The sequence below is a fragment of the Neoarius graeffei genome, chromosome 25 (assembly GCF_027579695.1).
Source record: "Neoarius graeffei isolate fNeoGra1 chromosome 25, fNeoGra1.pri, whole genome shotgun sequence".
NCBI classification, from domain to species: Eukaryota; Metazoa; Chordata; class Actinopteri; order Siluriformes; family Ariidae; genus Neoarius; species Neoarius graeffei.
This window is the reverse complement of record NC_083593.1, coordinates 21,069,328-21,085,845: the sequence shown is the minus strand read 5'-3', so window position 1 is coordinate 21,085,845 and position 16,518 is coordinate 21,069,328. Positions and strand designations below refer to the sequence as shown.

The following is a 16,518-nucleotide window of genomic DNA, read 5'->3' as shown; positions in this document are numbered from 1 at the left end:
ATAAAAAGCAATAAACAGTAATAAATGAAACCAAGTCAATATTTGATGTGAGATGACCCTTTGCTTTAAAAGAAATAGTCTCAGGTACAGTTAGTGCAGTTTAATAAGGAAATGAGCTGTAAGTTTTACTGAGCATCTTTCAGAACCAGCCACAGTTCTTCTGGACACTTTGACTATCACACTCGCGTCTTAATTTTGCCGCAAAACCCAGTAGCCTTCATCATGTTTATTGTCTGAGAAGTGTCTCTTATGGAATATGCTGCTTTCTTTACTGGCATCCAAACATTTTTCGATAACATTTACATTTGTGCTGGAAAATTAATGTTTGGAACTCTAAAATGTTTTTGTACTGACTGGATATGACAAAAGTCATAAAATAAAGTTTGTACTAAGAAAAATAGGCTGCCTAAGACTTTTACACAGTACTGTATATAAAACCCATACAGTAGAGCTGAGTCCAAAACTTACATAACACAAAATATGAATGAAAATTATATATAGACTGTATAGGACCTGGAGTAGGGCGGCACGGTGGTGTAGTGGTTAGCACTGTCGCCTCACAGCAAGAAGGTCCTGGGTTCGAGCCCCGGGGCCGGCGAGGGCCTTTCTGTGTGGAGTTTGCATGTTCTCCCCGTGTCCGCGTGGGTTTTCTCCGGGTGCTCCGGTTTCCCCCACAGTCCAAAGACATGCAGGTTAGGTTAACTGGTGACTCTAAATTGACCGTAGGTGTGAATGTGAGTGTGAATGGTTGTCTGTGTGTATGTGTCGGCCCTGTGATGACCTGGCGACTTGTCCAGGGTGTACCCCGCCTTTCGCCCGTAGTCAGCTGGGATAGGCTCCAGCTTGCCTGCGACCCTGTAGAAGGATAAAGCGGCTAGAGATAATGAGATGAGATGAGAGGACCTGGAGTCTGAGTCTATCAAAGGAACACTGAACATCGTGGCTGGGACACCAGACCAACACACACTCATAATAAGAGTCATCAATCCACCTATTGGCACATTTTTTGGGGGTTGAAGAAAATCAGTGAATCTGGAGGAAACCCATATGACCATAGCGAAAACATGAAACTCCTCAGTGCTTGAAGATGAATAGCTGATTAACAAGTTGACACTTGAAGGGATTAAACTTAAGTCATGTTGTTATATCCATCATATCAAGTTTGCTAAGAAAAAAAATCACAGACCTCCCAAGTGAACTGCATCTGGTGGGTCAAACCTTTGGCAGGACCCGTGAGTTTACAAGCCTACAGATGTATGACAGCGGCTATCATTGCATGCTTGTACATATACAAGTTAATCTTTATAAATATTTGATCTCTACCACACGTAATTTATATCTCGCACGCATGATCGGTCATTTGTGTAATCATGTCAGATTATGATGGGCTGAGTACAAGGACACCCAAGAAAAGAAAGCGTGTGTATTCTAAAACAAAAGTTTTTCAGCCTGTGAAAGTTCAGCCAGGCAAAGCTTTCTGCACAGTGAGTATATCTCATCTCATCTCATTATCTCTAGCCGCTTTATCCTTCTACAGGGTCGCAGGCAAGCTGGAGCCTATCCCAGCTAACTACGGGCGAAAGGCGGGGTACACCCTGGACAAGTCGCCAGGTCATCACAGGGCTGACACATAGACACAGACAACCATTCACACTCACATTCACACCTATGGGCAATTTAGAGCCACCAGTTAACCTCACCTGCATGTCTTTGGACTGTGGGGGAAACCGGAGCACCCGGAGGAAACCCACGCGGACACGGGGAGAACATGCAAACTCCGCACAGAAAGGCCCTCACCGGCCACAGGGCTCGAACCTGGACCTTCTTCTGTGAGGCAACAGCGCTAACCACTACACCACCGTGCCGCCCCAGTGAGTATATATTATTTTTAATCACTTATTTACAAGATCTAGGCCTAATGCTTAAATTTCTCTTTGTAGAAAGGTTACCTCGCCCGGGATGGAGTCCACCAGGGGGCGAGGTATTGTTTTCAGTCAGGTTTATTTGTTTTTTTGTAAACAATATTACGGGAAAACGGCTGGATCAATCTTCATGAAACTTTCAGGATAGATGAGCGTTGGTCTCAAATGAAACCTCCAACATTTTGACAGTCATCTGGTCACCAAAAAGGTCAAAATCGTTTTTGTTGTGTCTAGTGCCTCATTTAGAGGCGCCAGCCACTATATCATCGTGCTGTGAGAATGTAAGAGTGTAAAAGTCACGCACTGCGCATGCGCATACACGTGTTCCGATTAAAATGGCCAGTGAGTGTATACAATTCGGTTCACCATTCGAAATAAATGGACTAGACTAAAGAAATCGTTTTCAGACATGTTTATGCTTATTACAGAGAGAAAGTGGGTTCCACTGAGCTCTAGCGCCGGGCCTTTTCCGGGAAATAAGAGTTTGGGTCATGGTGACAGCGTGTGTATGTCAGCCTCGGTACGGAGGTTTCAGTTTCGAAAACTGTAAGGTAGAATAATATAAAGTAAAGACACTTGGAATATTTTACTTTTGTGATTTTTAAATTGTTAGTTTTTGGATTATGCTTCATTTTTGTGGCTCCTGCCTCATAGAGTAAATATATAAACTATATTTACTGTATGGACATGGGATCAGAAAACAATTTTATTTATAAGCAGCAGCCACATGTACAACCCCGATTCCAAAAAAGTTGGGACAAAGTACAAATTGTAAATAAAAAAGGAATGCAATAACTTACAAATCTCAAAAACTGATATTGTATTCACAATAGAACATAGACAACATATCAAATGTCGAAAGTGAGACATTTTGAAATTTCATGCCAAATATTGGCTCATTTGAAATTTCATGACAGCAACACATCTCAAAAAAGTTGGGATGGGGCAATAAGAGGCTGGAAAAGTTAAAGGTACAAAAAAGGAACAGCTGGAGGACCAAATTGCAACTCATTAGATCAATTGGCAATAGGTCATTAACATGACTGGGTATAAAAAGAGCATCTTGGAGTGGCAGCGGCTCTCAGAAGTAAAGATGGGAAGAGGATCACCAATCCCCCTAATTCTGCGCCGACAAATAGTGGAGCAATATCAGAAAGGAGTTCGACAGTGTAAAATTGCAAAGAGTTTGAATTATCATCATCTACAGTGCATAATATCATCAAAAGATTCAGAGAATCTGGAAGAATCTCTGTGCATAAGGGTCAAGGCCGGAAAACCATACTGGGTGCCCGTGATCTTCGGGCCCTTAGACGGCACTGCATCACATACAGGCATGCTTCTGTATTGGAAATCACAAAATGGGCTCAGGAATATTTCCAGAGAACATTATCTGTGAACACAATTCACCGTGCCATCCGCCGTTGCCAGCTAAAACTCTATAGTTCAAAGAAGAAGCCATATCTAAACATGATCCAGAAGCGCAGACGTCTTCTCTGGGCCAAGGCTCATTTAAAATGGACTGTGGCAAAGTGGAAAACTGTTCTGTGGTCAGACGAATCAAAATTTGAAGTTCTTTATGGAAATCAGGGACGCCGTGTCATTCGGACTAAAGAGGAGAAGGACGACCCAAGTTGTTATCAGCGCTCAGTTCAGAAGCCTGCATCTCTGATGGTATGGGGTTGCATTAGTGCGTGTGGCACTGGCAGCTTACACATCTGGAAAGACACCATCAATGCTGAAAGGTATATCCAGGCTCTAGAGCAACATATGCTCCCATCCAGACGACGTCTCTTTCAGGGAAGACCTTGCATTTTCCAACATGACAATGCCAAACCACATACTGCATCAATTACAGCATCATGGCTGCATAGAAGAAGGGTCCGGGTACTGAACTGGCCAGCCTGCAGTCCAGATCTTTCACCCATAGAAAACATTTGGTGCATCATAAAATGGAAGATACGACAAAAAAGACCTAAGACAGTTGAGCAACTAGAATCCTACATTAGACAAGAATGGGTTAACATTCCTATCCCTAAACTTGAGCAACTTGTCTCCTCAGTCCCCAGACGTTTACAGACTGTTGTAAAGAGAAAAGGGGATGTCTCACAGTGGTAAACATGGCCTTGTCCCAACTTTTTTGAGATGTGTTGTTGTCATGAAATTTAAAATCACCTAATTTTTCTCTTTAAATGATACATTTTCTCAGTTTAAACATTTGATATGTCATCTATGTTCTATTCTGAATAAAATATGGAATTTTGAAACATCCACATCATTGCATTCCGTTTTTATTTACAATTTGTACTTTGTCCCAACTTTTTTGGAATCGGGGTTGTACCCATAGGGTACCTATTTTTTTTTGTGATATCTTCCTTCATATTCATCATAAGTGCTACCAGGCGAGGTTTCTTTTGCCTGGCAACACTTGTTTGTACAGAGATCCATATGTTGGGAATATCCCAGTGTTTTAAAGGTAGACTGCCTTTCAGATTTTTCAAGTGTAGGTCATAAAAAGAATTTTCTCAACCACCCAATTAGTTTTGTTTAATGGACCCAAATCTACTGAATTTGAATCACAGACTTCCAATTTTATTACTTTTTTTTTTTAAATAGAACAATTAGTCTCATCTCATCTCCCAGGGTGTACCCCGCCTTTCGCCTGTAGTCAGCTGGGATAGGCTCCAGCTTGCCTGCGACCCTGTAGAACAGGATAAAGCGGCTAGAGATAATGAGATGAGATGAGATGAGAACAATTAGTGAATTTAGGGCCATGTGGCCCTAAATTCTCTGCTATTTTTTCCTGCTTCACCATGACCCAATTCAAGATACTATGTCATGCATCACGTGGTGGGCTTTCCCTGTTCATGCAAGGCATTGTGGGATACAAATTTAAAACAGGAGAGAAAAATGGAGGATGCGAATGAAACGTGAAAGACTGACTACAGTAACGGAAAGCGAGAAGAAAAGACGTTATATTGTGAAGGAAAGGAAATGCAGGACCAAACTAATAAATATTGGTGGTCAACGAGCACCTCGGTGTGATCAGCTGTTCGTTTAACGACAAAATGATGGAACTGTCAGTGCATGGTCAAGGTAAACCTGTAGATGGCAGTAATGCAACACTGTGGATGCCAGCTGCCATAAAACCCAAATGAAGAAGAAGAAGAAGAAGGTAAATCTGCGCGTGCGCACATGCACTTCCTCTGTCTGCTTGACTGCGTGAAGCAAGTGATTTCATGCACATTATTTGCTTAGGAATCTCCTCAAATTCAACTTCCCAGCCACAGAATGGCGTGTTTTTTTTTTTATATATTGCAGAAATAAACATATCACAATGACCAAATTTCAGAGGGAACTAAATTTCACCAATTTTATGAAATTGAAAGACCGTCTAGCTTTAATGTATCTAAAATCTTGATCTGCATCTGACAGACTCTAGTGTAGGCCTATAGTAGCCCAATGTCTGTAATGATCTAAGATCTAAGTGTGATTGATCAAATGTCAAGGTTCTTATCCCATCAAAATAAACACTGATCGGTGCTGTCAGATGCTAAACATGTGCTGTTATAAACTGTTAGCAGGTACACAATAGACCTGCAAGTTTTGATATCAATATAAATACCATAAAAATAAGCTGAATGCTTGGAAATGGCATATTTCGATGCCATTAAAAAAAAAAAAAATCTGGGGGCAACCCCCCCTCCCCTCCAGGATCACTTCAGAAATGGACCAGCATTTGAACATTGGAAACTTGGGACCTATGAAATCATTTGCTAAGTCTTTGACCTCTTGCATTGTTTCGATGTGAGCAAATGATGTCTATGTAACATTGTCCATTTATACGGTACCCCACCCACCAGTTGTGGCCCTGGACAAGATCATGATAAGTTACTAACTTACTCTCTTCTTAGTAAAGCCGACGTCCAGTTTCATGGAGGCACACTTGTTTAGAGTCTGAAGCCGCCTGGAAAATAAACAGAGTCCAAACGTCAGTCACTGAAGCATCAGTTCAACTGCAAAAAGAAAAGTGAGAGTGCTATGCAGGTCTTCCACGCAAAATCACATGAACCTCAGCTAGCCCTTCCCACACTCAGGTGTAGCAAGACCCATACCAGAGTTCTGATTGACTGATGGGACGAGTTGGGGCGGATCTGTTGACCAGGAGTAGCACTTTCTATCAGAGAAGGAAGGAGAGCTCTGAGAGTACGGAGGAGCTGATTGGCTGTTCTCTTTCTCCTCTTTGAAAGTTTTAACATTCTAATCTGTCTGATCTTCATCCCAGGAGCAAGGCTGTCCACCTCTCAACACACACACACACACACACACACACACACAAACCCTGCATTTAAGACTGCACACACACCCTCCAGTGTAAAGTGGCAGAATTTCCAGACCCATTATTTCACTCATAAAACCCTGGCACCTCCAACACGTCATCTGACAACCATGTCCGTGACATGTGGCACTTAACTCGCTCTGCATCTTAACGCCACTGCTTTAACTTCTTGACCTGATTATGAGCTTGATGAGACCATTTGAACCTCATTAAACATCAGGGGCCCAGACTGGCATAGTTATGACCAGAACATGGCCTGTTCTCTGTGATAATCAGCACTGTTCCCACAGATTACAGTGCTCAAAAGAAATGTGTGTGTGGGTGTGTGTATTCTGTAACAGTTAAGCTTTCAGATCTCACTCTGTCATTATGGTCATTAGAGAGGGTACTGAATCCTGCTAGAAAGCCTCACAGCTATCACTCACTCACACATAGACTCGCACACAAACACATGGACAGCCATCTGTTAGTGTGTAGCGCCAGCTCCTGGTTCCCTGAGGCTCCCTCAAGCCTGCGAGAGGACATCAGAGTGAGCTCTAAAGGGGGAAACATTAGGGATCAAAGCGGCAGAGACAGGGACAGACTTTATAGATGGCACAGGTCAGACAGCTCCAGAGGTGGGATTGCATTCAAGGGCCAACACAGGCTTTCCTGGGACTGGAGCTACCTTCCCCTGCCTCCTACTTTCCTTCTTTTCTCAATAAGTATTAATAATAAAACCACACAGTCTACAACAGAGTAAACTGAAAAAAAAAGGCTGAAAAAGAACAAAATAGTATAACAGCCCTCATTGAATGCTTGTGCGGAGCAAACGCCATTACGAATCCTGCCTCAAAAATGCTCTCCTAGGATTTAAACTTTGTACTGTGCATTTTTATCCTGTCTCATTTTGCAAGATCGATAAATAAAGATCTAAATCTGACTGCAGAACTCATCTCATTATCTCTAGCTGCTTTATCCTGTTCTACAGGGTCGCAGGCAAGCTGGAGCCTATCCCAGCTGACTACGGGTGAAAGGCGGGGTACACCCTGGACAAGTCGCCAGGTCATCACAGGGCTGACACATAGACACAGACAACCATTCACACCCACATTCACACCTACGGTCAATTTAGAGTCACCAGTTAACCTAACCTGCATGTCTTTGGACTGTGGGGGAAACCGGAGCACCCGGAGGAAACCCACGCGGACACGGGGAGAACATGCAAACTCCGCACAGAAAGGCCCTCGCCGGCCACAGGGCTCAAATCCAGACCTTCTTGCTGTGAGGCGACAGCGCTAACCACTACACCACCATGAGGCTGACTGCAGAACTATTTCAACAAAATAACCCACTTTACTTTCCTCCCATTCTCCACACACTGTACTGATATTATTTACATTGGTTTTACAAATCGCCAGTCTCTCAAAGATGAAAATCAGCGCTGCTGCGCTGGCCGGCGGGTTCGGCTTAGCATAACATTAGATACGAATTTGATATCAGAGTCTGATTTATTCCCATTCAAATCATGCTGAGGCAACATCTGAGCCGAAATTACAGTGGAAGAGTCACCTTTTCATCTCAGCAGCTTATTCAAGCGTATTGATATTATTTCACTTTGCAAATGAACAAAATTTATTATCAGAGAAATAATAATCACATCCTAAACACTTTTTTTTTTAAAGAAACGCAATCAGTACAATAAATCAACTGGAAGAAAACTGTAGAGAATCTGAGAATAAACAAGAGAATAAATGAACAGAAAGCTGCCTTTTCTTTCACATCGGATATTTCTGCAAAGTTATATGTCTTTGAATCGATCAGTCACATTCATTTGAATTAATTAGCTTTAAAATGTTAATATCAGCACAATTTCATTCGGCTCTAAACATCCATGCAAACAAACAAACAAACAAACAAACAAACACACACATTACGCTACCAAATAGTTTAACCAGATTGGTGAAGTCAAAATTTTACTTATGGTTTATTCTCCCTCATGAGCATGATTTAAACAAACTAATAACTGTAAATCACAATTAAAATACGAAAAAACTTATCGAATAGCCCTAGAACAGGGCTTTTCAAAGTGTGGGGCGCGCCTCCCCTAGGGGGCGCCAGAGTTCTTCAGGGGGAGCGCAATGTGAGGAAAAATAAACCAGAATAAGTTACTATTGCGGACATTTAGCGAACTTCAGCTAGCCTTTGCCAGAGCCAAAATGGATCGATTTTTAGTACCTAAAGCTACAGTGAGTGAGGAGACAGAGTCTGGGCCAAGCAAAAAAAGAAGGAAGTATGACCACGATTATTTAAAGTTTGGATTTTCATGGACTGGATCTGAAGATGCTCCACTGCCACAGTGTGTTGTCTGCCAAGAGGTGCTAACTAACGATGCTATGAGATGTTTAAAATGTGTAAAACAAGATGTTTTTAAAAAAAGCACAGATGTTTAAAATGTGTAAAAAAAAGATGTTTTCAAAAAGCACAGATGTTTAAAATGTGTAAAAAAAAAATGTTTTCAAAAAGCACAGATGTTTAAAATGTGTAAAACAAGATGTTTTTAAAAAAAGCACAGATGTTTAAAATGTGTAAAAAAAGATGTTTTAAAAAAGCACAGATGTTTTAAATTGTAAAAAAAGATGTTTTCAAAAAGCACAGATGTTTAAAATGTGTAAAAGAAAAAAATTAAAATGTGTACAACAACCATTTTTTTTTAAATACGAATGGAACATTATAAGTATAGCAACAACAAAAATTGTAAGGGGGGGTGCTGTTGTTTATTTGCTCTCTGAGGGGGGGCTGACTCTCCCACACTTTGAAAACCCCTGCCCTAGAATGTTGGATGGAAAGATTATATAGAAAGACACACACACACACACACACACACACACACAGAGAGAAACCAGATCCATCCATGGCTCTTACCGGCACAGGGGCTCCACCAGATCTTTATCCAGGAAGTCATGGTCCTTTTCCACCACAGGTATGTCAATAGGAAACTGATAATCTACAGGATAAAACACAGTACATATGAATATCCATCCATTATCCATTACTACTTATCCTGTGTGGAGTTGTAGGCAAACTGAAGCCTATCCCGGCTGACTGGGCGAGAGGCGGGGTACACTCTGGACAAGGTGCTAGATCATTGCAGGGCAACCATTCACACCTATGGTCAATTTAGAGCCATCAATTAGCCTAACCTGCATGTCTTTGGACTGTGGAAGAAATCAGAGCACCCGGAGGAAACCCACACAGACATGGGGAGAACATGCAAACTCCACACAGAAAGGCCCCTGTTGGCCACTGGGCTCAAACCCAGAACCTTCTTGCTGTGAGGCGACAGTGCTAACCACTGCACCACCATGCCGCCCCAGTACATATGAACAGGTTATATTAATTACTCAAAACTAGGTGGAAACATGGCTACAGGAGACACAAGGAAGTTACATCCTGCAGGGCAGTGGTGGCTTGATGGTAAGGCTGCTCTGAAGGTCATGTGTTCAAGCCCCCCCCCCCCCCCCCCCCCCCCCCCCCCCGACAAGCTACAACTGTTGGACCCTTGAGTAAGACCCTTAACAATCTCCGCTCCAGGAGCACTTTGTCATGTACCCCCTTGTTGTACATCACTCTGGATAAGAGTATCTGCTAAATGCCTGTAATGTAATGTAGTTTTATACAGACAGCTGTACATCATACAGGACATGGACCTCGAATTGAACAAGACAACGATAATGTAAAGATAATGTTAATTATGTGTTAAATGCATTTATGAGACAATGATATTATGTATAAGTAAGATATTTATAAATATGGAGGTGATTATAGAAAAATCACGTGCTGATTGGTCGAGAAATTCGGACTATTTTTCGATAATCACCTGCAGCAACACGGCAAAATGGCGACCAATCGCTTTGTCACCATAAGTGAAGAAGAATTACAAACTAGACCGGACAATTCCCCGGGGGAAATTGTGAGAGGATGCAGTGCGCGAAGCAATTCGGTCACGCATGTTTGCTGGCCGTGAATGTGTGATCTGCAATGATGTTTCAATGCAATGATCATGTGTGTGCTTGAGACAGCAGCCGTCATGAAGAAGAGCTATTCAGGAGCATAAACAAAGTGACTACAGGCGGAAATTAGCATGTACTGCTATAACCTGGGACAGACATCTGTCCTTACCACAAGGATAATGTTTAATTTGTGCACTGTCCCTTTTAAAAATAAAATAAACTCTGAACTCTAAGAAGAGTGTTTGTAGTTTGTATGAACGAACAGAAGTGTTCCTAATAAAGTAGGCGGCTAAGGTGAAGTGTCATGCCGACCGAGGCTGTTTTTTTTTTTTTTGGAGTTTTGTGCTGTTTTATATGAATGACCAGGCCTCGAACAATGACAAATAACTCGACAACGGAAGCAGCTATTCACAAAATTCTTTCACAGTGAGTGCTAGAAGGGTCTCCTGAATAAAATGATGTATTTTTTTCTCTGTAGTGTTAAAAATAAGGACACTAGAGCGATTTAAAAATGACTGACTTTTCTGTCCCGTTTATAATGCGTGTCAATGAGCTAAGACACACAAGGTCTTGAATTTTATGCTGTGTTTTACTACGGAACAGGCCTCGAACAATGACAAATAACTCGACAACGGAAGAAGCTATTCACAAAATTCTTTCACAGTGAGCGCTAGAAGGGTCTCCTGAATAAAATGATGTATTTTTTTTGTCTGTCGTGTTAAAAATAACGACACTAGAGCGATTTAAAAACGAGTGACTTTTCTCTCACGTTTATAATGTGTGTCAATGAGCTAAGACACACAAGGTCTTGAATTTTGTGCTGTGTTTTACGAAGGACCAGGCCTCGAACAATGACAAATAACTCGACAACGGAAGCAGCTATTCACAAAATTCTTTCACAGTGAGCGCTAGAAGGGTCTCCTGAATAAAATGATGTATTTTTTTTGTCTGTCGTGTTAAAAATAACGACACTAGAGCGATTTAAAAACGAGTGACTTTTCTCTCACGTTTATAATGTGTGTCAATGAGCTAAGACACACAAGGTCTTGAATTTTGTGCTGTGTTTTACGAAGGACCAGGCCTCGAACAATGACAAATAACTCAACAACGGAAGCAGCTATTCACAAAATTCTTTCACAATGAGCGCTAGAAGGGTCTCCTGAATAAAATGATGTATTTTTTTGTCTGTAGTCTTAAAAATAACGACACTAGAGCGATTTAAAAACGAGTGACTTTTCTCTCACGTTTATAATACAAATATGAGCGGGGAAGCCAAACTCTTGTGGTTACCAAAGGACTAGCCCCCCACTGTAACCTAGGTAAGAGGCTGATGGCTATCAAAATGGGTAGCCCCCATATGCCTTGAAGGCTTAGTACTGGGACAGGAGACTGCCTGGGAAGACCAGATTCTAGTGTGAGAGGGACTTTGACTTGGCTTACTTCATGCTCTAAAAAGGAAAGTTCTTTATATAACCCAATCACTGTATGGGTTATTTTAGATTAGCTTAACTTAGCTTTTGGGTACAATATACTGGCCAGGTCGCCACTTAAACCACTGGACTGTGGAACATGATAACAACCCTGCATTTGGGTCAGTTTTGCTGCTGCAACATGTACATGAAACTGCTGAGAATTCTCAGTTGAGAGGTGAAGCACATGTCTGACTGAAAATCAGTAAGTCCCTTATGTCTCACTGCCCAAAATATACTTATGGATCACTAACATTGAACCGTGAGTTGGCCTAGTGGTTAGCGTGTCCGCCAGTTCAATCAGGAGATCGCGAGTTCTACTCGTGGTCGGGTTATACCAAAGACCATCATAAAAATGGTACCTACTGCTGTCTGGCAAGGCACGCTGCAATACAGATCTGAGTGGGGAGTCAAACTCTCATGGTTACCAGAGGACCAGCCCCCCACTGTAACCGTAGCTATGTAATAGGTAAGAGGCCGAGGGCTACGGAAACGGAGATCAGCGCCGCCCTATGCACCACATGGTGCGGGAAGGACTTTAGATAGCTAACATGATGTGAAATAAAGGTGGAAGGTAGACTAAGCTAACACCACCAACTAGCTAATATTAATCTGTTACTTCCTTTCTGTTCACTAGTGATATTAATTCATCTGAGTTTGATAAACTAATTTAGGTGGTGTAGTGGTTAGCACTGTCGCCTCACAGCAAGAAGGTTCTGGGTTCGAGCCCAGTGGCCAACAGGGGCCTTTCTGTGTGGAGTTTGCATGTTCTCCCCGTGTCTGCATGGGTTTCCTCCGGGTGCTCCGGTTTCCCCAACAGTCCAAAGACATGCAGCTCCGGTTTCCCCAACAGTCCAAAGACATGCAGGTTAGGTTAATTGGTACCTCTAAAGTGACTGTAGGTGTGAATGTGAGTGTGAATGGTTGTTTGTCTCCAAGTGTCAGCCCTGCAATGACCTGGCTACTTGTCCAGGGTGTACCCCGCCTCTCACCTATATTCAGCTGGGATAGGCTCCAGCTTGCCAGCGACCCTGCACAGGATAAGCGGATACAGATAATGAATGAATGAATGAATGAATGAATGATATCTAATTTAGATAGCTAGCATTGGACTTTAGATACCCTCATGGATCACCACCTAAGACAGCTCCAGACAGCCAAATTGAAAAGTGAGGATAATTTTATTAGTTAAAATAATGGAATTAAAATTTAAGCTTGCCATGTTCACACTCATAAGCTCATTGCTTAGACTTCAAGGTTTGAGAAGACACCACCTTGGAATGTCCAGATAGTTCCGGTTCCATTACATTATTATAAAGTCTATACTGTATAATCCATTAAATATATGTTGAATTTACATAAACTGTCATAAGAAGGGGTCCTAGAGCAGAGAAGAGGAAGACTTGTGTGTCACAGTCCGGCCCAGTCCATCCGTACCTGGGTTTGTGGGACTTCCATGCCGGCTCCAGGCCGGATCCGGAACAGGAATTCAGTCCTGCCCTCGTTAATGATGTCCTGAGGGACTACCTTAACCTTTTTGTTTTTGTTTATCTGAACGATATATTGATTTTTTTCCCGCTCCCTTGATGAACACCGCATCCACGTCAGGCAGGTCCTTCAATGACTCCTGGAAAATAAACTCTTTGTTAAGGCCAAGAAATGTGAGTTCCATAGAAGTTCTGTCTCCTTTCTGGGTTTCATTATCTCCCCCGCACAGATTCAGATGAACCCCCTGAAACTCAAGGCAGTTGCTGACTGGCCCACCCCGTCCTCTCGGCAAGAACTCTAGCGGTTTCCTGGGTTTGCAAATTTCTACAGGCGATTCATCAGGAACTTTAGTACGGTGGCTGGGCCCCTCATGGTCCGTCCTGGCAGTTTGTGGTTGAGGTCGATGCTTCAGATTCAGGGGTCAGACTCTGGCACTCATCTGACAACATATTTGGTAGCCATCTATCAAGGAGGACGTCCAGAGGTTTGTGGCAGCTTGCGACATCTGCGCCAGGAACAAGACTGGCAACAGACCCCCTGCTGGCCTGCTGAGACCCCTTCCTGTTCCCCACCAGCCCTGGTCACACATAGCCCTGGATTTCATCACAGAACTCCCTAATTCAGGTGGCAATACTTGTAACCTCACTGTTGTCGACCATTTTTCTAAAGCTGTTCATTTTATCTCTCTGCCCAAGCTTCCCACCACCAAGGAGACCACCGAATTGCTGATACTCCATGTTTTCCGTCTACACGGACTCCCCTCAGACATCGTATCGGACTACGGACCCCAGTTCTCTGCCTAATTCTGGAAGGCTTTCTGTAAACTCATTGGTGCTTCTCGCAGTCTGTCTTCAGGTTTTCACCCTCAGACCAATGGACAGACGGAACGGGCCAACCAGGAGCTGGAAGTGGCTCTCAGGTGCATGGTGTCCAAGGATGCTGCCTCCTGGAGCAAGACCCTTCCTTGGATAGAGTACGCTCACAACTCCTTACCCACCTCTGCTACAGGTCTTTCCCCCTTCCAGTGCTCTCTGGGTTACCAGCCACCACTCTTCCCTGTCCAAGAAGTCGTCACCGTACCCTCTGCCCAGGTGTTTGTGTGCCACTGCAGGAGAACGTGGGCATTGACCAGGAAAAAAGCTCCTACATTCTGTCAATGTTTAAAGAACAGGCCAACAAACACCGCTCGGCAGCTCCCATCTATCGGGTGGGGCAGCGGGTAATGCTCTCCACTCACCACCTGCCCCTCAAGACGGTCTCCCGCAAACTGGCTCTCAGGTTCATAGGACCTTTCCCCGTCTCCAAGGCAATTAATCCCTGCTCTGTAAGACTGTCTCTGCCCGTAACCATGCGCCATATTCACTCAACTTTCCATGTCTCCCAAGTCAAACCCCTTGTCTCCAGTTCCCTATCCCCACCCTCCAAACCCCCTCCTCCTCCCAGGTTCATACCGTAGATGGTGGTGAGGTCTTCATGGTCAGGAGGTTGCTGAAGGTACAACGCCGAGGCAGAGGACTCCAGTACCTGGTTGATTGGGAGAGGTATGGTCCTGAGGAGAGGAGCTAGGTTCCTGCCAGGTTCATCATGGATCCCACCCTTATCACGGACTTCCACCAACACCCTGAGGCACTTCCTAAGGCGCCTGGAGGTGCCTGTTGGGGGGGGTACTGTCACAGTCCAGTCCATCCATGCCTGAGTCTGTGGGATTTCCATACTGGCTCCAGGCCAGATCCGGGACAGGAATTCAGTCCTGCCCTGCTGAAGGCCATTTTCCCGGAAGCAGCACTCCCACACCTGCTACTACTCCTCTTCCATCAGCCAGGGCCTTCTTAAGAACTGTTTGGAGCTATTCCAGTTGCCAGGCTGTCTCTTGTAGACTTTCCTTGCCTCATTACAACCCTTTGGTATTGTGTCTTCTTGATTCCCCCTACCTGAATTGTTCCTTGTTTTTTGTCTAGTTTTCTGTCCAGTTTTTTGCTCCTGTTTTACCTGCCTGTTCCTTTGGATTGTGTTTTTGCTTCCTCTGCCTGGATTTCCCTTGTCCCTGTGTTCTTTGGTTTTTGTGAAGATTTTTTCTGTCCTGTTTTTGTCCCTGACCATGCCTACCTGCGGCTCTGTGTTTTTGACCTCCTGGCCCGTTCTTTGACCATTGATTTTTGCCTGAGCCCTACTGTACCTCTGCCCTCTACTTCATTAAAGAAGTTTTTCTCTGTACACTGCCTGTTTTGAGTCTGTTCTTGGGTCCTCATTTCACCTCAGCTCACCATTTCTGACTTTGACTCTTCTGAAGAACTTGTGGAAGACTGAGGCAAAGGTTTGTTTTCCAGGCTTTTTCCCATGACCTCTTATACTCTGTGGAAAGGAACTGTAGGCTGGAAATAGCCCTTCTTGGCCCTCGAATGAACCGAGAGAGAGAAAAACCTCCCAGCGTTTAAACTGAGAGCACACAGCTGTGTCAATGCAGCCTTCAAACCATTCACATTTGCTGACAGAGGAGACAGAGAGTCATGCATATCTTATAACACAGCGTAATGGTATGAGTAGCCTGTAGAGGAAGACAGCGTGAGTGTACAGTGCTCTGCAGAATTATTGGCACCCTTCATGAAAATGAGCAAAAAGGATTATAATGAATAAACACTACACACAGTAATTCAAATTTTACACTCACACAATATATTTAGGGTAGTTCTTTGATGACAGCAAAATGTGGTAACGTTTTTAGTTGCAGTACTCAAGATAATGGGATTAAATAAAAATTTCACACTGTATGGGGTATCTTTTGACTCTAAAAAAAAATCATAGAAAAATTGACTATGTTTAACTTTGAATGAAAAATCTTATATGAGGAAAGAAAAGTCAGTAACGGAATTACGTCAGGAAAAACTGAACTTTCATTTCTTAAAATTCAAACCAAGACTTCTCTGAAGTGACATTGCTATAATTGGGGTGATGATTTTTAAATATGGTTTTTGGTACATTTTGCCTTATATTCCATACTTTAGCAATATCACTAAGCTGACAAGTTAAGGCAAGCTTAATAATTTCATAATTTTGGCCTCGCTGCTGAAGAATTGTCCATTATCTTTGTTTGAACAAAAATAATCATTATTAAAACTACTTTGTCAAACAAGTGCATTTTCTCTAAGAAATGCATATGCCAAAATTATCGACACCACTTAGTAATATTTAAACAAATGGTCACTCTTGAACAACAAATCACGTTTCATGTGCACTTAGTCCAGAGGAGCTCTGTCATTACATTTAACCATTTCCTGTTTCCCCGGGGTATAAATATGAAATTGCACATATGA

The 16,518-nt window shown here is 43.0% G+C and overlaps 1 protein-coding gene across 5 annotated transcripts in view; it reads right to left on the bottom strand.

Moving 5' to 3' along the window:
* stard13a (StAR related lipid transfer domain containing 13a) overlaps window positions 1-16,518 on the bottom strand; it is a 113,449-nt gene that overhangs the window by 52,571 nt on the left and 44,360 nt on the right. For all 5 annotated transcript variants that reach the window (XM_060908781.1, XM_060908780.1, XM_060908782.1 and 2 more), the window contains 2 exons: window positions 9,163-9,244; window positions 5,823-5,886 (listed from right to left, as the gene is read on the bottom strand). In XM_060908781.1, the coding sequence (XP_060764764.1) occupies window positions 5,823-5,855 (33 nt within the window). In that variant the 5' untranslated portion in view covers window positions 5,856-5,886; window positions 9,163-9,244. The remainder of the gene's footprint in view (window positions 1-5,822; window positions 5,887-9,162; window positions 9,245-16,518) is intronic.